Here is a 26545-nt window from a genome sequence, read left to right as displayed (position 1 = left end):
ACAGGAAATGGCATGCTTCCCACTGTAATTCACTCCCTGAAACACATTTAAATATGCCACTAGAAACACATTAAATCATGCAACATTTGGCTAAGTGCTAATGTATGTGATTAACGCCACGAAACAGGAAGTTGCTGTAAATCAGGCATACAATGTCCGATCTGCTCCAAACTTAACATGTTTGAGAAGAGTCCTGCCCTGAACACATCTACATGACAATATTCAGTTATATTAATAGCGCCACCCACTGGCAACAGGAAGTGACATGTTTAACACTGTGATGCACTACTAACAACATACTAAAATATGCAATTAAGTACTAAACATGCTACAAACATTCTAAAACATGCTAGCAACACTTAGCTGAGTGCTAAAGCATGCTATTATTGTCATGAAACAGGAAGTTGTAACTCAAGCATACAATGCCTCAAACTTCGCATGTTTGATAAGTGCCAACCTACACGCCAAAATTTAGTTATAGTCATAGCGCCACCAGCTGGTAGCAGGAAGTGTGGGAAATACATATGACTGATGTAGTCCTCCTATATTTATATACTTCAATGCATATTGCCCACCGTGCTCTGTTTTCCTAAAGCCACCGGGTGGCGGAGGCACAGGTGCGAGGGCCCTTTCAATGCTGCTTGCAGCTTTAATTTAAAATGTAATTTATTCCTGTGATGGCAAAGCTGAATTTTTAGCATCATTACTCCAGTCTTCAGTGTCACATGATCCTTCAGAAATCATTTTAATATGCTAATTTTGTGCTCAAGAAACATTTCGTATTATTATCAATTTTGAAAACAGTTGTGCTACTTAATATTTTAGAGTAAACTGTGATATTTTTTTATGTTTCTTTTATAAACAGAAAGTTCAGAAGAACAAAATTTATATGAGGTTGATTTTTTTGTAACAATGTAAAAGTCTTTACTATCAATTTTGATCACTTTAATGCGTCCTTGCTGAACAAATGTATTAATCTTACTGACCCCAAACTTTTGAACGGTAGTTTATATATTGGATTTAAGAAGCTACATTCTTGCCACAAACAATCTCAATTTGAACTGAGCACTGTGCATTGTGTTGTCTAAAAGCGAAGATAGGAAAAGCACTGGCTGTGGACTGTTTGAGGCAGCTGTGGGAGTGTGATACTACAGCGAGAGAGGCCCATCCCAGTGAGGGGGTGGTGCAGGGTGAGGAGACGAGGGAGAGAAAGATGAACGACACATACGTGAGAGCGCAGGAGGGGAGAGAAGGAGGGGAAGCAGAGATGGAGGAAAATGCTGAGAGAAATGTGAAATGTGAGAAAAGTGTAGAGAGAGGACTGGAAAACAGAGTCGAGAGACTGGGTGCATGTTCAAACGGGAGAAACTTGGAAGTCTTTCTGCTGTAAAGAGAGGAACAGTAGGGGGGTTGGGTTGAGAGTCAAAGCAGGAAGTGGCTGTGAGAGCAGTGGAGGGTAGACGGTTGTCTGCTGTACTCTCTCTTGCTCTAACTATGCGGCCCTGCTGCAGTTTGTGTGAGCCGTTGCAGGGTGTGATCTCCTCTGCTGGAGGGGGGAGGGTAGGAAATCCCCCTCCCAGCTCCCACCATCCCAAACTCTGCTCATGTACTTCCACTGGTTGGAAAAGTGTGGACAGAGGAGTCTGATTGTGCTGACTATTTGTAAAAGGATTTTACTTTGAGGAAAAGAGATGCACATATGGCAGTGTGTAATGCATGTTCACACTGACTGGAGGTCACTAGGTTGCTAATAATGAAGCGGTCACATTTACCGTTGCTCATGTTCAAATTTCGCTCATGTTCGATTTCGCCACACTCCCAAAAAAAAAAAGCTTCTTGGTTTTAAAAGTGACTTCTGTGTGAGAAGTGCTTCATACATCACTGCACTATTGATAATGGAAAAAATTTCACTAATGTGACCACACCTTAAGTGTTCCTAATGCTGGATGTCCTAATGTTACTGGTGGGTCATGTAACTGGCCATAGCAGTAATACTGGCATATCATAATTAAAATTAACAATTATCAATGTATGAATCAAACTCACTTAAGGGCTTTTCAGACTTGAAATAGCTAACCCTGGGTCATTCTAAACACCAGGTAAATGGAATCCTGGGTTATCTTGCATCACGTTTCACACTGCTCATAATTTACTCGAGGTTAATAAATCCGGGCTATTCATAAGCTGACGGTTCACATTGTACATTCCTAAACCCTAGGTTATCGTTCTTATTTGCATATTTGTGGTGTCAGTGTCATTGATTGAATAAATGTAGCACGTGTCCTGTTTACATAGCTCTAGCATTGCGCATCCTCGCATTGCCGACTGTACTATCGAGCTTATACTAAATGGACATTTCAGACTAAAAGTAAGAATGAAACAGTCTCCACTCAAATGTCAGCATTTGATACTTTTCCTCTCAAACTCGGAATTTACTGTTTATATACAATACGCAGTGTTTCCATGACTGTCCAAAGCAGGCAAATATGAGTACGCGATTGGTTGTCTGTTGCTAAGCGTCCAGTTGTAACATACTAACACTGCATCGTTTCACACTGTACAAGTTTGGCAAAGCAAAAGTCGTGCTAACCCTGCTCCGGAACAGGGTTTCATAACCCCGGGTAAAAAGCAGTGCTAACCCTGCTTCTAAATTACAAGTGTGAAACGTTCTTTTACCCGAGGTTAAAAGCGGTGTTTAGAACGACGATAACCCAGGTTTAAGTGCAGTGTAAAAAGCCCTTTAGAACAGTGTTAATTTTGATAGCAAATTTTGATTTAGTTTTAGTCATAGTCTTTTGACTAAAATGCCATTTAGTTTTAGTCATATTTTAGTCATAAGAAATTGTTTTAGTTTTAGTCGACTAAATATCATAAGATTTTACTCGACTAAATCTACAGTAGATTTAGTCGACTAAAATCTAATTTATTTAAATTGTAATGCATTAAGCATTTCTCTAACAATACACAGATCCTATACACTGATATAGGTACATCTGATATTCCCCAAACTGTTTATGTTCACCCAACTGTACTTTACTCGCCAAAGCAGACGGTTTTTGACCGTTCAAGTGCAAAAAGACACGAAAGAGCAAAATTCAGTATTTTCAGGGATTGACACTTATCATTGAGGTACTATTATAGTTTTCGTTTAAAATTTTTATTAGATTTGATTTTTAGTTTTTCTGCTTTCATTGTAATTTTAGTTAAAAGTTATAGAAATTTTTTGTGTTTATGTCTTTCAGTTTTTGCTTTTAAATGTCTATAAGTTTTTATTTCTGTTTGTTGATACCTCAGGTTAAGCTAAAGCTTAGAAACTAGATGAAATAAAATATGTTTACATTTTTTTAATATATATATATATATTTTTTTTTTTTTCAGTTAACGTTTATTTCAAGTAATGAAGATTTCTTTGGTTTTAGGTTTAGTTAACTATAATAACCCTTATACTTGTAAAATATATTGAATAATGTGTCAAATAATGTTCTTAGTCTTTCCTTCCTGTGACAGAAGATACAGTAGTTTACTATGAATTAAATAGAAATTAAATTAAATACAGTTTATTGTGTAAACAATATAACAATAATGACCAGGAAAAAATAATAATTATAAACCATTACGAAACACACCGTGACTCTTATTCTGAAATGTCTGCAGTCTGCACTGTAGCAAGCTGCTCATGAGGGTGATAAAATATGCATTCTTATAACCGTCTAAAACATACTACCATATAAACATTGTATAGTAAACATTGTCATAGTTCATCAACATTAGTTTATAAGTAATCGCTTGGCATAAATGTGCGCTATTCATTAATTGTGAAGCAGTCTGAAGTGCTGCTGCGCGAGCCTGTAGAGTATGCAACAGCGCCACGTTTCCCGCGGTTAGATCACCATGTTACACTTCAAATGTGCGCATCTTCCACACAGGACAGCAGTCCTAACTGGATATCTTCCCTAATCGTCCCTCTCTTTCATTTTCGTTTCATTTTTATTCGTTGACGAAAATTAGAGTAGATTTTAGTCATAGTTTTAGTCATTCAAAACGCATTTTTATTTAGTCATCGTCTCGTTTTTTTTTTTTTTTCGTGAAAAAATGTCGTTGACAAAAATTATGACGAAATTTATTCGTCAACGAAATTAACACTGCTTTAGAATGACATCAAATTCTGACACATTTTTTTCCATTATATTGCTATGTGTGGGCACAGACAAATTAAATAATCAGTGAAATCTCTATTGTGTTGTCTCTCATTTGCATAAAGCTAAACTCTGGACATGCTCAAATTGCATCACCAATGGTTGCTGTTGCTTATGTCGACAGAAATCGTCCACTCTCACTGAAAACAAATGACTGTGTTGCTGCAGATGGCTATCAGTGTGAACGGCCCTTAAGGCCAGATATTGAAAAGCTTTGCTATAAAAGCCTTTAGCCATTTAAAAATATAATGCATCCTTGCTGAATAAACTCATTAATATCTTTCAAAAAATCCTCAATCCATTGAGGATTTTTAAAAGTGAATAAGAGGGATAAATGGATAATTTAGAGTGTGTGGCCTAGGCTCAATCAGCCTCACAGATGCATCATATAAGTGCTGCAAGCTGAGATAGCAATACAGCATAGATCCAGAGATTATCTGAGATTAATGAGCTGTTATTAGCCAAGCATTTCTGGACTCAGTGAGAGGATTAGGTTTAAAGACAGTAATTAATTAGCCACTGGATCTAATGACAACAGATGGGCATCACAGTTAAACACATCATCACGTGGTTCATAGGACTAATATAAATGGCAAAATATTTGGTATGTGAGACATAAAATCAAATGAACTGGCAGGAGGTAAACAAAAAGTTCAAAACCAACTACACTAACGTTCAAAAGTTAAAGGGTTAGTTGACCCAAAAATGAAAATAATGTAATTTATTACTCACCCTCATGTCGTTCTACACCCATAAGACCTTCGTTCATCTTCTGAACACAAATTAAGATATTGTTGATGAAATCCGATGGCTCAGTGAGGCCTCTATTGAGAGCAAAGCCATTCAAACTCTCAAGGTCCATAAAGGTACTAAAAACATATTTGAAACAATTCATGTGAGTTCAGTGGTTCTATCTTAATATTATCAAGCGACAAGAATACTTTTCGTGCACCAAAAAAACAAAATAACGACTTTTCAACAATATCTATATGGGCCGATTTCAAAACACTGCTTCATGAAGCTTCTGAGCTTTATGAATCTTTTGTTTTGAATTAGTGATTCGGATCTCCTGTCAAACGGCTAAACTGCTGAAATCACGTGACATTGGCGCTCCGATCCACTGATTCGATTAGTAAAGTTCCGAAGCAGTGTTTTGAAATCGCCCATCACTAGATATTGTTGAAAAGACTTTATTTTGTTTTTTTGGCGCACAAAAAGTATTCTTGTCACTTGATAATATTAAGATAGAACCACTGAACTCACATGAATTGTTTCAAATATGTTTTTAGTACCTTTATGGACCTTGAGAGTTTGAATGGCTTTGCTCTCAATAGAGGCCTCACTGAGCCATCGGATTTCATCAACAATATCTTAATTTGTGTTCAGAAGATGAATGAAGGTCTTACGGGTGTAGAACAACATGAGGGTGAGTAATAAATGACATTATTTTCATTTTTGGGTCAACTAACCCTTTAAAGCTTGGTAAGATTTCAGGTTTTTGAAAGATGTCTCTTATGGCGAAGCTGAACTTTCAACAGCCATTACTCCAGTCTTCAGTGTAAGTAAAATTTTTGTGGAAACCATGAAGCATGTTTTTTTTTATATTTTAACTGTCTTTACCGTCACTTTTGATCAATTGAATGTGTTCTTGCCGAACAAAAGTTTCAATTAAAAAAATTTGTGACCCCAAACTTTTAAACAGTAGTACATATGTAAATGAAAAACTAAATTTCCACCCATTTGATTTGTTGTTGTGAGGGGTTGCCAGGGTGTTGCCATGAGGCTGCTAAAGCATTCTGACTGAGTGACATTAGCAAGTTGCTTTGTGGTTGGCAAGGTGTTCTGGGTGGTTGTATCCTGGCCCAAGTCAAACAAACCCACTCCCAGGTTTCTGTGATATTCTCATCCCTAGATAATACTTCATAGTGGTTTGTTCAAAATGATGTTAAAGCTATATAAAGTAAGTAGAGTATAAAGCAAAGTATAAACAATAATAATATTACAGTGATGCTCACCTTAATAAGCACCAGTAATAATTCAAAAAACATTATACATGTAAAGAATGAAAAGAACAAATAGAAAAAAGGAGTGTTGATGCTCTGATAGACACTGTCCAGGCAAGCACATGACCTACAGGCTATAAAAGTGTCTTAGTTAATGGGAGTGTGGGGATTATATAGACCTTCCCTCCTACTGGGAACAGATAACACTAGATAATGATGAGTCCATCTGCCCCTGACCATCACTCTCTTTTACACACTCACACTTCAAGGTGAACCAGCAGGACGACAGAAACCAGAAGAGGAGGCATATAGGCCCATTCATTGATCCTCTGAAGAAAACATGGTCCAAAACCTATTGAGCGGCCTATATAGACAGCTACCTTTTAAGGCAGCATCTTAATCATCATGAAACCACTTAAGTGACAGATCTGTAACACTCTACATTAGTGCTCTGCACTGGAGACTCAACTCCCAATTGATTCCAACAGAATTAGGCATTAGCATGTTGCGAAGCTAACAAACAATACTCTACCAAGCATTAAGAATACATTTCACACACAAATAACTATGTATATTACCAGCATTTCTCTCACCTCCACCATATTGGATTTATTCTTTTCACTGAGGTAGTTGCAATGCATTCTGGGTTTGCTCAACTAGGTTTTGGAGCGCAGCAATAAACTTTCTCAAATCCCAAGGAATGACCCCACTGCATGAATGCTCACAGTAGATTTATGCTGTCATTCAGAGTGTTCTTGACCAGTCTATTCCTCTTTTCGTTCATAAGTAAACAGAGGAATGGAAAGTCTCCCCCCCCCCCCCAACCTCACCCCTCCTTGTTCCACCAGGGAGAAAGCGGGGAACTTGTGCATTTCCTGTTTGGTGTGGTGGCTGGGAAGTTCTGGGGAATGCTGAGCCATTCTTCTCCTTTGCTTCCTCTACACTGCAGAGCTCCCCTGTTCTTCCCTGTTATCATCCTCCATCTTACAGGCCATCCTCCATCTCACTCACTTATATTCCTCCTCCCAACACTACCTAACCCTCCATCTCTTTTTCCCTGTCTCATTTAGAATAATTAGCATCTCAACCTATGAAATACTATTTGATATCTAAATAAAGATGTTCCGAACGGACACTCAACCTAAGTAAAATTTTAAATATCCTTGAATGAATAGTTCACACAAAAATGAAAATTCATTCAGACATCATTCATATGACATTCTTTCTTCTGCAAAACACAAGATATTTTGGAAAATGTTTCCATGTTTTTGTCCGTACAAAGAAAGTCAACAGGGTTCGATGTTGTTTGGTTCCTAATGTTTAAAATGTCTCTTTTTAAGTTCCACAGAAGAAATTAAGTCTTTTAGGTTTTTAAAAACATGAAGGTGAGTAAATTATGACAGAATTTACATTTTTGGGTAAACAAATCTTTTAATAAAGGTTCGGCAACACCTCCTGACTATCCACACAGATGTCCTCTTGTCAGGCAACTCTATATGGACATGGGTCAATGACGTGACTGGTCATTTTTTTGTCCAAAGGCCTTAATAATAAAAAACAAAGATATGACATCCAAAGTATGTAAGGTAGAATCCAAAAGGTTTTAAATATATTTTGCTACATATAAAGGTATTTTAAAGATTTTGAAGTGTCAAAAGGTCATTCGGTTTAACCATTATAACTTTTTAAGGCCAATACAGCCAATTCATTTGTGATTAAAATATCAAAAAATTTAATAAATGTATATATTTTTTATTCTGGCATGATTTTATAACTTCATATATCAACATAGTGCAAAATGGTATTAAAATTATGTATAGAAGTCATTGCTTTGTTATGAGAAAAAATGTCCGGAAAAATGAATTTCATTGATGTCATTCGGAGTAACCAATATAAAGGGACCATTTTGGATCAAGTCATGCGTTCAATATTATGTGACAGGATGTGACATCATTCAGACGCCTGCAAAGGACCACATGATCATAAAGCAAAGTATAATCTAGACCGTAAAAAAATATCTTGTTAAATTTATGTTGCTATCGTGGCCAAAATATCTTCACTATAAACAGTATGGTGAGAATGTTTCAGGTATTACCAGAATGCATATTGTTGCCTGTATGTTTTATAACTTATAACCATTTATTTCATTAAGTAATATGGTTTTCTACTTGAACAATGAAAATCAATTTTTTTACCTTAAAATGTACTGATAACCACCATGATAATACAGGTTGTACAGTAGAAAAATCACATGATGAATCAGAGTTAATAAAACATGTCCAATACTCGTATACAGATGGTGCACAGGGTAATACAAACCTTTTACTGTTTTCACTGTGTAAATTATATAGTACTTACCATAATCCATAAATTTAATTTTAATGCATTTAATGCAATGTTAAACCATTTTTGTGGTAATTTAACATACTGTTAACCAATTAACAGGTTTTTACAGTAGAATTTCTTTTTCTGTAAAAATTACACACATTACACACAGCCTGAAATCTGAACCCAACACCTATGCTGCCTGCAGATACACACACACACACACACACACACACACACACACAGAGAGAGAGAGAGAGAGAGAGAGAGAGAGAGAGAGAGAGAGAGAGAGAGAGGGAATAGTCAGTAGTGTCCGGTGTCTTTTGCATATTTACCCATTTTAAGATTTGGGCTAAACACGTCACAGGGTCATGGAGTCACAGGGTCACGAACACAGGATGAGCGACAGCGACCTCTGTTCATACTGAAAAAAGCAAAACACACACACACACAATTACTATACACAATGAAAGTGTTACACCGCAAGAAAGCTGTATACAAAGCGAGTGTTATGTTTAAAAAAGCACAAATAACACAAGAGTTAAAGGGAGCCAAGCCGCTGAGTAAGCAAGAAAATGAATGTGTGATGTTTCCCCTTTGGGATTAAAATGAGAAATCCTTCAGGCTACGAGCAGCTTGTGGATTCAGAGCACGTTTTCCCATTAGGCGAGGTCTGGTGAGAGACAGCGACCTGAAAAGGCCACATGAGAAAGAGTGACATCATTTCAGATGTGCTCTCTGTAGTGTAAAGGTAACAGGAGAGATCCAGCCTCAGGCCTCTTGTTCAGCTGGTAAACTGAAACGGGCTGCCATCACATAACACAAAGTCACATGCACTGCCAAGTTTCCTCTCTGGTGAGCGTAGGAGCCAGTGCTACAGGCATCTGTATGGAACATTACTACTGCTTTTACAATAGCATATCACAAGAGCTGGTATTAAAAGACCCAGGAACAAAAGGAGACAGAAGAGTGTGAGGATGAGGGGATAGAGAGACGGATGACGTTATGAAGATAGATGGCAGGCAGATGGACGGAGCTTAAGGTTGTCAGGATGCACAAAACAGACTTATTTCAAATTATCCAGTCAGGAAAAAACATATGTTTGTTTGACAGATTTTCACGTGATGCCATGGAGACAAATAAAGTGGGTTAGAGTAAAAAGTGTGAACATTTTTTACAGCAAATAAGCTAATTTGATACAGCATGATGGAGCTTACGCAGGCAATACAAGTTTGAGTTCCCCAGTTCGTTCTTTCTGTGTTTTGTGTTCCTCTAAGGTTTTGATTTTGTCAAAAATAATGACGATAATTAAACGATTCTAATTAAAGCATATTGTTAATGAAATTATGATGACAAAAAAAAAAGCTGCTGAATAATAGCAATGCACTAACAATGATCCAATCCAAAATGTGTAAATTTTGGACTGTTACAGTTTTTTGTCATTCATACATTTTTGTATTTTTGCACATTATTGTGAATTAAAATGTTATTTTCACTGAATAAAATGTTATTTTCCACTGTGAAACTTGCACTATCGCTCAAAAGTTTATCGTCAATAAGCTTTTTTTAATTAATACTTTTATTCAGCAAGGATGCATTAAAATTGATCAAAAGTGAACTTTCTATTCATCAAATAGATTCACCTTCCACAAAAACTCTTTGATATTAATGAGAAATGCTTCTTGGGCACCAAATCAGCATATTAGAATGATTTCTGAAGGATCATGTGACTGAAGACAAGAGTAATGATGCTGAAAATTCAGCTTCGCCATTTTTTTTACTGTATTTTTGATCAAATAAATGCAGCCTTGAGCATAAGAGATTTCTTTCAAAAACATAAATAAATCTTACTGACCACAAACTTTTGAACAGTAGTGTATATGCCATTTTATTCCAAAAGCAACAATAACAAAATGATTATTACATGATAAAATGTTGAATAAATATAAAAAACCTTTTTTAATCAAAAAGAAGTAAACAATGACTCAAAAAAAAAAAAAACAAGGTAATGTGTTCGGTTCTCAGGGAACACTGATAAAACAAACAAATGAATAAATGTAAAAGTAAGCAGGTAAGGAAGTAGAGTTCTGCACACTTCACTGGTACAAAAGTTCTTAAGAAGGCCAAAACAACAAGGAAAAGAAAGAGCGTGTGTCTAAGGCAAGAGTGTGTCAAAGCTCTTGCATCCCTATGTGACAGGCACAGGCAAGTGTTGGATTGTGGGCAGGTGTTGGCTCATGGGGCTATCGCGTTCTGCTGCCTCTACACTCCATACTGTTCCTGTATCAGTTTCAGCATGTGTGTATGTGTGTTTGTGTTGAGTGGGGGAGGTGTCAGAATAGAAGGGTCTCGGTGGGGATGGGGGCTACAGTGCTACGAGAACCAGAAGGAGGATTCCTGACAAGAGGAGAGGTTTCTGGTTAAACTGGTTCTACTGCTCTGCTCGTTCCTCCCATCTTACTCTCACTCTCTCTCTGGGTGGTTCTCCTCCTCCTACATCCTAACAAACTCCATCTTACTTCATCACAAACTTCTGCTGCATTTCCTTTACAAATGTCCTTATTATGATGTGTTGTTTAATTTTCTGCAATTTAATTTCCAGGCAAAAAAATAGAACTGAACAGAGTTCAAAATGAAAAATATTAAATTAGAGTCATATAAGAATATATGAGCACTATAAAAAGTGTACTGTAATTCTTCTACATATCAAATATGGAAAGATGAGTAAAACTGAAAAACAAAAATAGAAAATCTAAGTTGTACAACATAATGACTGGTTTCTAGCTGCTCTAATATGGTTTAGGTGTTTGGCCAACTGGAGAACCAGCTGTTGGGCACCTGGCTGAGCTGGTAGACCAGCATGGACCAGCTAGACACCAACTATCATGTTCCAAAACACAGCTATCACTTTAGGCTGGTTTCAGCTGGATTTTCCAGCAGGTGAAGGAGTAGTGAAAGACCGAGACAAATCAAGAAATGTGTTTGAAACTCTGATTGGAATGAACACAAGGGGTTAACGGGAGGAGGAGGAGGAGGAGGGGACCACATGAGGCCCTTGGCAAAGCAGCACTCAGCTGTCACTCCAAACAGGTGGCCCTGACATGACCTTTGGCTTTTATTGCATACAGCAACCATTTTGTTTTAAGGCAACCAAGCCAGGAGCTCCAGCAAAACCCATGACATCACACAGAAAGGATGAACTCCAGTGAGAAGTCAATAAATATAATCAAAAATATGATTTATTTGTGTTTGGGTGGAAGGATGCTCACAGTGGGGCATGAGCTACTGGCTATTACTACACTCATAAAAAAAGGCCTACAAACTTTTGATAATAGGGATGCACTGGCCAATTATGGGCGGTGGTGAAAATTACCTAGTTCTGGCATGAAACTCTAGATGGCGCAGGCTGATTTAACTATTTAGGTAGCGATCACGTCATTATCTACATAGCAGAGCTGATTGGTTGCTGTTGCATCAGCGGCCAGTGGGCTGCGGCTCAACATTCAAACAAATAGTATTGCTGTTAGCAGTCTGCAGCGTGCTTTCAGAAACCCTCCACCTTCCCCAGCTCCACCTGTGCAGCAGCAGCAGCATATCTTACATGCTTACAACAATGTCTGTGAATGTATTGGCAGTAGCAAGTCTCTGTACTTGCTCTGCAGCAGCAGCACCATATAGATCTATTCCGTCAAGACCAAATACATTATAATTGCCATAACCATTACAGTGCCAATCTCTATTACCATACCAATTTCCAGAGAGTTGTCATGACAATAATGTTTCAATTAGATTTCATTTTTATATTCTGTTTTCACTTTTAATTTTAGTTAAATTGTAGTAATTTTGTCTTTTTTTGTCATTTTTTGTAAAACTTTACAATCAGGTTTCATTAACTACTTTAGTTAACATGAACTAAGAGTAAACAATATTTCTACAGCATTTATTAATCTCAGTTAATGTTAATTTAATGAAACTTATTAAAAAACTATAATGTTTTAGTTTATTTAGCTTTAGTTATTTTAGTAGGCCTACATCAACTTAAATGAAAATTAGAAATGTTACCCTGCCAACTAGCTAAATTTTTTATATTTTATTTTACTTCAGTTAATGACGTTTTTTAATGGTTTTAATTTTATTTTTAGTTACTGATAATAACTCTAATTTAATCAATTACAAAATTATAATGTACAGTATGAAAAATGGATATTCATTTCAGATTTGCAAAAGATTATGTTTAACAGTGTTATAAAATTATGACTGTTTTCTAAACATTAACTTTGAGTGAGCCTTAGATGGTGGCAAATGTAATCAAAAAGGTTAAAAACAGGGGAAAAGAGCATAAACAATTAAATATCAAATTATGACCAATATATATTGAAAAAAAATAAAAAATAAACTGGTACCTATATATTGTGTATCAAATGATATACATGTAGTCATGTACTAATGTACTTCGTCCTTTACCACAAGTTTAATTTATCACGTGAGAATACGCCTCTCTGAACAGCACACTGATTTTAATTACCCAAATTACTTTTGGCATAAATTGGTTTTGGCTAACTGACAACTTTAATTTCGCTTTCAGTGATCTGGTAAAATATTCATTTTGGTGCATCACTAACGTCAAGATTATTTTAGTGAAGAAAAATTCACCTCTTGGCCCGGCAACCCACATGCAGACCATCTTTTAGTCTGTGCTACCAGAGCGTAACCATCCATTCACTGCGAGGAGACCCTAACTTCCTCTGTCACATACAGCTGCCGTCCTGTGATGGCGCGCTGCAGTATAGCAGGCTGAGCTCTCTGAACTACCTCCCATTTCCAGCACTGTGCATTCCAGGCTATTTAAAACTCAATCCCAGTGCAGATTTACCCAAGCGTACACTTCTGGTCATTATTTCACAACCCACCACCCACCCCCCACACCCTGATCTCTCCCCATCTCACCGACTTTCTCCAAACCCATCTTTAAGGGCCACTCTGCTGCAGCGGAATGAATCGTTCGGTAAAGGATTTGAGGTTTGAGGCCTCACAGACAGCCACTGTCTCAGGCCAGACAATACAGTGTATTCCCAGTGAGCTGAAGTAGGTCAGAAAGTGTATTTGGCAGTGTTACGCATGTTTACGCTCACTGTCTCCACTGCAGAACTCGCAGCCTCCCGCCTGCACGCATGCATGCCAGCTCCCTCTGCTTCTAATGTCTGTTATATCCACCCCAACCGGCCCTCTGTCCTTCTCCACCCACCTTCAACTGAGTTTTTTCTAAGTCCTTATCATCAGACACAGACTTTGTCTATTCAGCGCGCCCACTCTTGCGCCTCTGAATGAGCATGCATGCATGCATGAGCTCGCATGCACACAGACTACTTCTGCATAAAATAAGTCACCAATGGGGCTTAATTATAAACTACACATGGGCTTTTCATCTCAAGAATGTTCTTCTGCTCAAATGGGACCGTTGTGTCCATCTCCTCAGGGCTACCCTGATCAAAGTACAGGGCCACATCACTGACCGCTAGTCACCATAGAAACTGCCAGAGAGTCCCACTGACTCCAGAGAGTCCCACCCCCGAAGCCCCACCCCTCCTCAAGGGCCCTGTCGTCTAATACGACCAATCCAGTCAGGGCAGTCAGGTGACATTGCAAGGCTTATTTGAGCGAGTAACTGCTGGAAACAGCCGGAGGTTGTCTGTCAACCACATGGCGCTTGTCAAAAGCTAGAACGGAGAAAAGCAAACTGCCTTTGCGAAAATAATCCACTGTGCTCGCGCATACACAACAGCCATCGCTGAAATAAGTAAGACTTTGTGTTAGAGCAGCTCTGGTGCCAGTGGACAGACCGCTACTGTGAGGGTGCAACATACAGGAGACATTTGGAGGGGGCAGTGCAAAGATGGTCTCCATCCAGCGTTAACCATTAGGATTAACTAATATTACTGACATAAAACTGCAGAGTTTTGCAGCATTATCATGTTAAACAAATGGAAATTGCATGCAGAGAACCTGATAAGAAGAGTTTGGAAGCCCCTAAATGTCAGTAAAACCTTCACAAAGTCATTTTCTGCGGGCAGAGTCCATATGCGTGTGTATACTAATCCCTCTCTTACCATGGTCCCCCTCATAATCTTCTGTACTTTGCCTTGGTGAGCACACTGATCTGAGGCAAACTCAAGACTGACAGAAACAATTAGATCATGATGAAAACTAAATTGATGAGGGGGGAAAAAAATGCTATTTTAGCATTCTACATATGTACACATATATACATATATGGATATATTTATTGGAAAACAAGATAAAAACACTAAGGAACCTAATTTTTGCAGTGTAGTACACAAATTTTGAAGATATATTTGTTAAATTCATCTTTGAGAGTAGGCTACAAAATAATATTTGTGTTTTTGGCCACTTTTTCAGTGTTTGTTTCTAAACTCCAAATTGTACGTTACATGCTGGCTATGTAAATGCAGATAACACAGACCTCTGCACAGCTGGAAATGGTTGGCCAAAGGTAAAGCGTCTATTTACTTTATTTGGTTTTTAGTCTGTCCTATCTAATGATTATCTCAAACATAGCTGTTTGACTGCATTGTGGTATACTCACATTGTTAGTAGCCCAAACGAAAGAGAATGATGCTTAAACCAAGTGGCACGGCTACTCACAAAACTGCATGTTTTGTGAGCTGCATTTACACAGCAAACATGTAAACACAGTAAATAGTAAAGACAATGCTGTGATTGGTTGGAGATGGGGGAGGTCACATAGAACAGCTCTCTGATTGGCTAGAATTAGCTTTTTTTGTTTACTTGGTAAACATTTATGCATATTATAAACTAAACGAGGGCATGGCAGTAAACCCCATCAACAAACACAAACAATTAAACAATCAGAGATCATCTACCTGAAAGTAGTGAGCGTAGAGAGATGAGGGCACTGTTGAGCAAGCGCTCCAGTTTAGAGATAAAGGATATTATTATGTTCTAATTTTATCATGTGTGTTAAGATTATGATTATATTGCTCACTTTAATATTGACAATATGTTTCAGATGCATCACAGCTATAAAAACAGGATTTGCTAGTCAGCTGCAGGTGATAATAAGGGGAGGGGCATTCCCGTTCTAGAGAGCATCTGATTGGATAAACATTTGTGTAGTGCAGGATGAGTCATGAATATTTTTGGTCCATTTTCCCAGATGAGAAAGACTGTACGGTTTGCATATATGTGCTAAAGGTTATTTTAGAAGTTAAATTACATAACCTAGCTTCAAAACTTACAGACATGGAATAAAACCCATGTCTCATGTTATCATGGAGTCTTTAAGACTCACAATCTGATAATCAGATTAAAATACCTACTCATTTGTGTTCATTTTGCCTCTTCAAGTTCTTTGTCTCATTCTAGTATGCTAAAAGAACACATCCCATACTCTGTGATAAGCAGGTTAATATTTACTGCAACCCTGAGATGAACCGGGCTACAAAAGAACCAGGAGTGACCTTTGCCTCATTTCCATGTTTTGTTTTCCCTGTCCTGTTCTGTCAGGAATCCTCTCCTCCTCGACAAGCTTTTGAAAATGGCGATTAGTTAATTTAAATGAGAATAAACTCTCAAAATACAACTTAAAATACAATTAATGTACATTTAACTACATGAAAACAAGCCTCATAAACCTTTTTGAAATGGATCAATTTTATAAAATCAATATCCTAGTTTAACAGTTTTAATAAAGTAAAAACTACTTCCTTGCTGGAGAACACATATATAGAGACAGTTTTGTACTATTTGCTTGCAAATGTTTTGCAAGTTGATAAATGTGAGTGTGGAAACACAGAAAACAAAAATATATTTGTTTAAAAAAGGACTAAACACTTAACATAGCTGGGATTTGGACAAGGCTGTTGCAAGTGTGCATTATCAGACATTAGCGAGAGCCAGGATGGTGGACAGGCACGTTCTCCTTAAACACACTGTGTCTTATTTTCTAAGAGCTGGAAGAGACGGGAGCGGCCGGGTTTCTCCTCCTGAAAAGACGCCATTTTGCTTCATTGTCTACACTGCCTCAGGGCATTTTGGGAGAGGCTGCTAGAGAACTGCCTGAATCACCTTAATCCTGTCGACTGATAACAGTCAACTTTTAGCATCTTTCCGCTAGCATGACTTCATAACCTGTTTTTGTTTTGTTTTTTTTAATCCCACTGAAAAACAACTTTTAAAAGGTATTAACACATTATGAAAGCTCCACTGAACATGACATCAGATGATACGGCAAGATCTTGTGATAATGTGCCATGAAATACTCACTAATGAGACAAATGTGCTGGTGAATGAGTCTGCTTTGTCATCACGGTCATGTTGCTCCAAACCATGATACTTGTCAATTTATCATCAGAGATCCTGCCCTCTAATTTATATATAATAAGCTCCAAAATGACATATAGCACCATAAAAGTGGTTCATATGACTTGTAGTGTTGTCAAAATTCTTTTTTAAAAATTTAAAAATGTCACGATACCAGCATTTCCCCCTAGCATTTTGAGCGCTGTTGAGCAGATTCTTAAACACCTATGATTGGCCACTGTGTTCACGTGCTCAACAGATATGTCTGTGATTGGCTACAATGATCAACGCTTCAAAAACATGTTGTAAATAGACATCTTTGACGCTCTTCAACGAGTGCTTACACAGATACACACGGAAGCATTTGAAAGCAAGGCGTCTATCCGCGGATATATTAGGGAACAGTGCTGCAAACCTAGACTAGAAATAACAAATCTATAAAGCTGACAAAATATGTCTCATGAAGTCGTTCTGTATACGGACACGCTAATTGAGGCTCTTTGAAGAAAAGTACAGAACGAACAGCCCAGCCACATCTGTTTCCCATTGCACATCGATCTCAGAGACACAGAAGAGGATCTGTCCTCAGCCGGGACATTTCTCTGTGCAGCTCTCCTTGTGCTAAGCTAGATGAGACTGTATAATTCAAAGTCCATGCAGCTTAACCACGAGATACTGACATCAGTTTTTCAACCTGCAGTGCACACCTAGATTTCCCAGTTAAATGACTCCTGCACTCAGTCATACAGAGTCCCTCCCTCCTCTCATGAATCACTACAATCAACTGGAACTGAAATGAAAGTCACAGCTTTGTCATGAGATTTCATAAAATCATGCATGACGTGACACCACTCACTGCGTCATTAGATTAGTAGAGTTTCATGACAAAAGTTTAACACTCATGTCAGATCATAAGCTTTTCTGCTCTTTTCCAAAGCAAAAATTTGTTTTTAGAATTACTTTTAGAAACTCCTCTACATGATACAGATGAATTAGCCACAGGCATATTTTCATATCTTTGAAATGTTTGTTCAATGCTTGAACTCGAAACTGGGAAGTCTGAAGTACAAAGAATGCTAGTACAAGACGAACTGGTTCCACAATGTGACTCGACCTGCCATCTTCCCGTTTCTGTCTCCCTCCTTCACTCCTTAATGTGCAACAAGAGCATTTCTTCAGCATCTCCGCCTCCCTTCGCTGTGCTCCCTCTCTAGAAGCTATCAAAAATTCACAGACTGTGGGCAACTGCCAGCTGAAAAAACTGTTTAGTCAGCAACAGAGGCAGGGTGGGAGAAGAGGGGCGGGGGAAGCAGCAGGGGGAGGCAAAGGAGGAGGCCTGCAAAGCCGTGTGTGATTCGTCTTCTTTTTCTCTCACAGACAAACGTAAAAAAAAAGTGAACGCAAAGCACACAATCCCTCAAAAAGGAGTGTCAGCAAGTTAAACTATTTATGATTGTGGTAAAACATCACAGTTTGACTATTATGACATGTTTGATTGACTATCACACAACTTGATTCTCAAACTAACGGGGTAAGGATACGGTACCTATTGTTTCTATCTTTTTCTAACTTCCTCTATCCACACAGGCTGCTCTATTTCCTGTCATCCACGTCCCACTTACACCAAAGCATTTTCATGAGGACTCAGTTTCACTTTTAGTTTTTCTTTGCTACACTTATATAATTTAAGAAGTAACAATTTAGTCCAGAGGTTCACAAACTTTTAACTACAAAGGACCAAAAATGTAACTTAATTGAGAGCCATGGACCGAAAGTATACTAATTAAACTATATTAAAGTGTACATTTAAAAAATAAATCTAATTAAGTTATATTCTCAACATTTATATGCAAAAATAAAACATAAAATAAATTAATTAGAAATGAATATAAGTTTCAACGGCATGTTTTTTCCTTTTTTAATCCTCTCATGATATGCCAAGATTGGCCAAATCAATGGTGTCCAAAACAACACTGGATCCCAGTGACTTTCATTGCATGGACAAAAAAAGAGATAAGTCATACAGGTTTGACATGAGGATGAGCTATTAATGACCAAACATTGGTAATTTATGGGTCATAATTCAAATATTGTTAAAGTCTGTCGCTTAACTTTGAATAAAACATGCAAAGAGTAGCATCCATTTGCAAACTAACTTTCTTAAGACCCACAGGTACAGTGTCTCACCCCAGACCCCAGGACCAAACCAGGCTTCCCACTCCCTATGAGGGAGAGGGAACATAATCTTATCTAAAATAGACAGGTTAAAAATAGCTCCAGAGCGAAACAGGACGCCCATCTCTACCCATGGATGAGTGAACAGAACACCCATCACTAGGGGCAAAAGGCTTGGTGAGATGACCAACTAGTTTCTCCATTCATTCTGGGACTTCAACAGACCAGTCCCTCTGTCTTTACTCTATGCAAACAATCACAGTTGGGCATGTTTGTCAAAGGAAGTTTACTAGGGAACCCCCAAGAGTTGATTTTAATGAATTTATATTAATAAAGATGTACCGACCTTCATTTCCAAGGCTGCATCTTGATATTCAAAAAGACCAAAATAAAAGCACAAAACAAATCCATCCACTCAACAGGTCTGTTTGTTGGGCTTTGAGACTCTTTATATACTTTAGAGTATATGAATACAAAGTGGAGTAAAAGCTGATGGCCCCTTTCTATCACTATCAGCACGGCAGCTCTGATGATCACAATGGGTTTTCTCTATTCATCTCTGGCGACTCCCTGCTGAGGACAGAGGAGATTACAGCTCAGACCACTGGTTGACTGTTCACTAGAACATGCCTTTGAATTTTCAATGGTCTTCTTGCCTTACGCGTCTGAACAAACACATCTCCACCCTACATCGGCCTGCATTGTGAAAGCAGCAGCTATTAGGAAAATGAGAAAAGGAGGATTTGGTTTTTTTAATCTTGCCTCTCTGCATGGAGAAAATAGTAGACAATGATAAAAAAATTAAAAAAAATCTTAAAATTTATGCTTATACAAAGTAATAGAGTAGTAAAATATTTGCTTAAGGTGATGAAGCAACACGTTCCCATCCTGGTTCAGAGTACATTTACAATGGCTTAATCTTTTAAGATCACACTGCGATTGCCCAAAGGACTGCGACTTATCTTTGATTAACAAAGTTTCTTTTAATAAAATGTGATGCTTATGGGCAAAATTAATTTGTGCATGATACGTTTCAAACATAAAACCCTCTAAATCAGAAGTTTTCCACATTTACAGACTCAGTATATAAACATATATTACATTATATATTGCATATCAGATAATTTGCTGGAAATATAATTTAATTCTATATTTTATATAGCCTAGGGTCTCTCCGGATCCCCTGGTTTTAGGGACCACCGGTTGTAAATGAATAGTAGGTCATCATAAACCACATCTCAGCAATATCCTTAGATGACCATCTAAAGCTACACAGTCTCTGGGAAAAAATGTAAAAAAAAAAAAAAAAAACAACAACAAAATTGTACCTTTACAGGTAAAACAACTTGCCACTTTGGCAGTTCCCTAGAAACATCTTTGTAATTTATTTACTTCTAAGTTCACAGTAGTACCTTTAGGGTACACGTTACTACTAATATGCAACATTTATGGGTAGATAAGATACAAAGTTGTCTCAAGGGTACTGCCCCAGTGACAAGCTGTTGTACCCCATATAGGTACAACTTTTAAAAACTTTTTTTTTTTTTTTCTGAGAGAGAAGGGGATGGAAGTTACCGTACAAAACAACCATGATGTAGTTAAAAGTCAGCGGATTGAGAGGACTGAGCGAGTGAATGATGCTGCCACTGCAGGCCTCCTGGAGCCCAGTGTTGAATTTGGTAATGGAATGTGAACTGCTCATCTGGATCTCTGCACATTCTGATTCTCCAAAGAGACGCGAGAACGAACAGAGGATGATGGGAGGAGGGCACAAGCACAGCCTCTATCGAAACACCCGCACGTAAACGATGCATCCTCCTAGTAATTAGTCATCCCAAATTGAGATGTTTAAGTCGTATCGTCGATGTGGCTTACTTAGTTCAAGTATAAACGACTTTTTCTTGTAAAAGTATTCGTTGTTCATCTCATGCAGCAAACCCAACCCAAAGATAGTCACGACGACAGCGAACTTCCTCCTTTAAAACTTTTGACATTCCCAAACATTAAGTTTGCAAAGTGCGACAAACGAAACGATGATGGTCTGGTGAACAATAATGACTCGTCGATGATGAAAAAAGTCGAAAGCGCAAATAAAACGTAAATACAACATGTCCCGACAAGGTCAAAATATAAAGGGAAGCGTGTCCAACCCCCCACGCGTTAGCCTCGATCAAAGTTCTGATGTGGATGCTTAGGTTCACTATAAAATACTCACTTTTGTTGACAATATATGAGCTAAACATTTTGTCAAATGGGAGATAAAGTCATATTAATGACAGCGAGTTTATGGTTAATTAAAGTGGTTAAGTAAACTAAGGTATGCTGGTTGAATACATGTGCGCTGGTTAGACGCGAGTGAATTCCTGTAGTCAGGCGTTCAACCTTTGGATGCGAGAATGAAACGAGGAAGCACAAACTCTGTGCGAGGAAAAAAAAAGTTCGGACATCATCTCAACATCTTCGGCCTTCCAAGTTAAAAACTTCCAACAAAGTATCAGTCCACCAAAGTTTGCAATCGGCAGGATGGAGAACGTAAACAACAACAACATGTAGAAAAGTGCTCAGTACTTACGCTTGACTTTGTCGGGGTTGGGCTGAATGCGCTGAGACATGGTGATGGTGAAAAGAGATGATGGACTTCGAAAAAAACTGCAAACTTGTTCCGGAGAGCGATCAAAATGGCGTATTTGAGGATGTGCAAAGTTCGCCAACTGGATACTTCACATCGCCCACTCTGTTAGCTCCCTAAAGGAATGATGGCCATCGATACTTCCGACGAGTGAGGGTCAGAAAAGTCACTTTTTCCTCAAAGTGTGTTCCTGAGCGCTGCTCAGTGAACGTGATAAGTAGACGCATCACGTGTTGCTCTAGTCTCCAAGGGGACGTGTGTTACTGAGGCTGCCACTGGAGTTCAGCTGTGAGCATCTCTACGGGAGGGGTGGAAAACTTCTTCACTCCTTCAGCCTCATCCAATTGATTATTCGATAGATAGATAGATAGATAGACTTGTTATAGCAACAAGTGTGTAACAACAGGCTTTTAAAAGCATTTTTTAGGCATATAAACACATTTTGTGATACATTAAATTAACTTCTTATAAATAATTTATATTTTATATCGTGTAAATAATATTTTATGTTGCGTAAACAATATAAAATGACTGAAAAAGTAAACGTGATAGCGACGGGACCCCAGTATCACTATGTGAAAGGCAACCGATGATGCAACACACCTCGCTCTTTGGCGCCTTCTTTCTATCACAAGACAAACACCTGTTGGTCGTCATATACTGGGATGGAGCATACGTCATCTAAAAAAATACTGTGGAAAGGCATTTAATAGCATCAGAGACAAATGTCAATGCGATGAATGTCAAAGAAAGACGAAATAATTTGAGTTTCACCTCATTCTGTAGGCCAACTTTACTGAATTTTCTGTGAAAATCGACAACAGCCCTCTGTAAATCGTGGCTTCTATATAACATAACAAATATACTAAGTATAAAGTCTTTTTAAAGCTTTGTCTGATATAGTTAATATTTTGATTAATGATGTTTGAGTAATCAGTGTGCAAATAGGCCTACTTTTGTAAAATAAATAAATAAAATGTGTTGTTTCATCACCATGCCTGTAAAAATAAATTACAACCATGAAGATGTATTTGGCATAAACCAATCAAATCTTTAAAAAAGTATTTTTATTATTATTTCCCCACCATTATGCTGCATGTTTTGCACAATCTTAGTGAAAATTACTTTCAAGGGAGTAAAGAAAAAATAAATATATAAACAAATAAATAATTCATGACATATGATGCTTCCATTTTATAGATGTTCTTTGGTGAGGACTTTACTAACTTTTCAAAATATTTATCTTCAGTCATCATTATCATTGGTTGAAACTCATGTAACTCATATAAGCTAGTGCATTTAACTATGCGTCTCCTTTAGTGGTTTAACTCTTCCTGGGATAACTCTTATACCTGAGAGCTGACAGCAGCAGCAGCAGCTTTGGGTCTGTGAGTTTGTGTTTGTTCTGCCACTAGAGAGCAGTCTCTGCATCACCTTATGTAATCACATGAGAGTGACCTTGTGTTGGGTGGTATACTAAGCAATGTCTCTGACCCACAGTGACCTGTATAATTGCCTCTGGCCTACACAGTGTTCTCCATCCTGCAGAAAACTCCTCTGTACTCCTCTGTAAAAGTTCATTTGTATTAACATGTTTATAGCCCCCCCCACCCCCACCCCCTTTAGCTTTTACTTTCTTTAGCCTATTGTTTTCTTTATTTTATATTAGTTAATATTCAAAATGTTTGGTTTTCATAGAGTGATATTTACAGTCTCTAAAGTGAAAACTGAACAAGTGACGAGGTTAAACACAATGAATGTGGTATTCAAAATAATGATGACATTTCAAGGCAATACAGCTATTAGGTAGGCTACAACTCATATCTGTGTTGTAATGAGTGTGAGAGCGTGTGCTGATGCACGTATGGATGATCTAATATTTGAAATACCTGTGTATGAGCATGTGTTTGGGAAACGTGCGTCCAGTAACCTTACACAGAGTAAGGCTTATTTATTTGACAACAGCGCCATCTGATGGCAAATTATATATGTAGGCTACTGCTTATGGCCTCAACAATCAAAACTAAAAAACTGTACTCTACCCTACTATTTTATTCAGACAGGCTATTGTATTAAAGGGGTGCTTTTGCTTTTATTTTATTGTAAAGTGGTAGCTTTTGGTAGTCTACTGTATAATAGCTAGTTTATTGTGTAGTGTATAGTATTGTGGAGTGGAGGCTGAATTTTGTTGATGAATTTGGAACTAAACACTATAACATATATAAGATATGATCAACATGCTTAATATATGATGAACATAATTACGAAATGCTCCCAGATTTCGTTAATCTACAAGAGTTTTGCTAATGGAATGTATATCCATGTAGGACAATCTGCAGTAAATTCCTTTAGGCTTTTTATGTTGTTAATAATTATGTTGTTTGAAATACTGATCGCTTGGGGGCGCTTAAGGCACGTTCCTTTCCCATTTAAGAATGAAATCGCACACTCCTGACTCTGGAATAACCCATTCACGCTATGCTGGTACCTACTGTACGAAAAGAGCACTGAACATTTACATGTTTAGAACATGTCCGTGATTAATCGCGTAAGTTCCTTTTAGAAGTTCTAAATTCTGATTTTACACTTAATTTGGGTTACAAAGGATTACTGAGGCAATTGTACGAAAAAAAATACTTCAAATGTTTAATATTAATATAAATTATAGGATGTTTAATTGAATATATTTTACAATGATTCCAATAAATATGCAGTATAAAAAAAATCATTTTATATTTAAACGTGAGGTTTTGTCTGTCAGGTGCACGCTTACGTCATCATAGCGCAAGAAAGTAAAAAAGGGGGAGTGGGTAGGTGACATCTCTATTTCTGTACAGTCCTTTATCGCTAGCAACTGTGGGGAGACAGAAGTAGTTTACTTCCCCTTGAAATGCAGTAGTTTCCTGATGAGAGGAAGTAGGCTAGGCGATTTCACACCTCCTTCGCTGACTATTAAAATAATCCTGTTAATCGTAGGATGGGAGTGACTTCGACCGATAAATACAACTTGGTACTTTTCACACTGGAACTAGGTGAGTCAGTGAGTCCTTTTTTCCCCAATTGTAGTAGGTTACTGAAAAGGCTGAAATTCAATTTTCAAACTTTGCACACCCTTCAGGTCGAGAATATTTTTTAATTTAAAGTGTCTAGCCGAATGGTTCTGTGAGGGTCAGAATTTTGTTAATTTTAAATTGAGGATTATATGAATTCCTTTTGAAGGAAAACAAGTTGTGTGTATGATTCTGGCTGATTTATTCTGTTGTATTTCAGTTTCATTGGTACAGGCAGCATGTGCTGGAGGAACATGTGAAAACGTATTTAAAGGTTTCTCAGACTGCCTGCTCAGTCTTGGAGAAAATATGGTGAACTATCCCCAAGAGCTGGATGACAGCGAAAACCTACAGACCATCTGCTCGTAAGTACACACTGTCTGCAATCATTTCTGGAAGAAGCTAAGCATTTAATATCTGGTGGTCCTTCTTATGTTTTAGATTTGACATATCTATGAGTTGAACTCATGCCATCCATGACTCAGACTCACAATACTGAAACATATTTCATTTTCTGCATCTCGTGTTTATCCTCATGCAGATATTGGAATGACTTCCACTCGTGTGCCTCCACCGCAATTGCAGATTGTCAAGAAGGAGCAGGCCTTTGGGAAAAACTGAAACTTCAGTCCCGGAGCTTGAACTATCAGGGAAGCTTGTTTGAATTATGCTCCGGGGATAATGGAGTATCCAGAGTTTTATTAACAATGGAACTGAAGATACTGCTGATGTGTTTCACCACACTGGTGGCTTGGCTTACTTTTGAGTAAGAAACCTGAAGACCTGACCTGAAACAAGTTCCTAAATGGATTATATGCACCCCTGTTTCTCTTCAGCTGAATCAATTCGTGTTTTGATGCACATTGACTTCTTGGCACTCTTTGAAAAAAAAAAAAATATATATATATATATTATGGAAGAATTCAGAAATGACTTTCTTAAAGGGATAGTTCACCCAAAAATGAAAATTCTGTCATCATTTACTCACCCTCAAGTGGTTCTAAACCTGTGTGAGTTTGTTTCTTCTGCTGAACACAAAAGAAGATATTTTAAAGAATGTTGGTAACAAGACAGTTGATGGCACCCATTGACTTTCATAGTATTTTTTTCCTACTATGGAAGTCAATGGGTAACATCAACTCTCTGGTTACCACGTTCTTTAAAATATCTTCTTTTGTGTTCAGCAGAAGAAACAAAGTCATACAGGTTTGGAACCACTTGAGGTAAGTAATGACAGAATTTTAATTTTGGGTGAACTATCCCTTTAAATGGCCTAATTTTTTTCTTTACCAAAATTTGAAGATGATTTACAGTAAAAATCTTATGAAAATCTATATTTTAAAATACAATCGTTTTGTCCATTGGTGTGTAAAAACAGCAGACATTCTGCACTGAGGACCAATAATAGAATTTAGTTTTATTATTTAAGCATGCCTAAATGATCTGATAAGCACATATTTAACAACACAGATAGTTTTTCTTCAAAGCCCAATCTGCCCTAACAAAATAAACTTAATATAATAGATTATATTAATACAATATAGGATAATAATGACTAATGTAGACTAATATGTATAAATTAAAATGGCATTTGCAATACATACAATTATAGAAAAGTGTTGAAACTGAAGCAAATGAAGTACAAATCAAATAAATCACATATTGTTTGGATAAAGACCATGTATTTTTTATTTTTTGACTTCTCCACTCACTATAAATTATTTGTTATATTTTAAGATTCTCTGTCAAATAAATAGTTTCAAAAGGTTCAAGCTCATTAGAGAGATCCTGAGATTACAGTCCTGCTCTTTCACCCCCTCCCAATAC

General features: G+C 37.5%; 2 protein-coding genes across 2 annotated transcripts in view; one reads left to right on the top strand and one right to left on the bottom strand.

Annotated features, from left to right (window-relative positions):
* The window catches only part of rreb1b (ras responsive element binding protein 1b), a 40959-nt gene extending 18313 nt beyond the window's left edge, over positions 1–22646 (bottom strand). Inside the window, exons 1-2 of the mRNA XM_051882284.1 lie at positions 21612–22646; positions 8860–8948 (exon numbers count right to left, since the gene is read on the bottom strand). Coding sequence (XP_051738244.1) covers positions 8860–8863 — 4 coding nt within the window. The 5' untranslated portion in view covers positions 8864–8948; positions 21612–22646. The remainder of the gene's footprint in view (positions 1–8859; positions 8949–21611) is intronic.
* A 1485-nt stretch (positions 22647–24131) lies between these two features.
* nrn1b (neuritin 1b) lies at positions 24132–25773 on the top strand. The gene is made up of 3 exons (XM_051868219.1): positions 24132–24700; positions 24939–25083; positions 25260–25773. The coding sequence occupies exons 1-3, from the start codon at positions 24646–24648 to the stop codon at positions 25486–25488; spliced, it is 429 nt and encodes a 142-aa protein (XP_051724179.1). The 5' UTR covers positions 24132–24645; the 3' UTR covers positions 25489–25773.
* Positions 25774–26545: the final 772 nt, after the last annotated feature.

Source organism: Ctenopharyngodon idella, chromosome 2 (assembly GCF_019924925.1).
Source record: "Ctenopharyngodon idella isolate HZGC_01 chromosome 2, HZGC01, whole genome shotgun sequence".
Taxonomy (NCBI): Eukaryota; Metazoa; Chordata; class Actinopteri; order Cypriniformes; family Xenocyprididae; genus Ctenopharyngodon; species Ctenopharyngodon idella.
The sequence above is the reverse complement of the archived record's forward strand: the minus strand, read 5'-3'. Positions and strand labels throughout refer to the sequence as shown.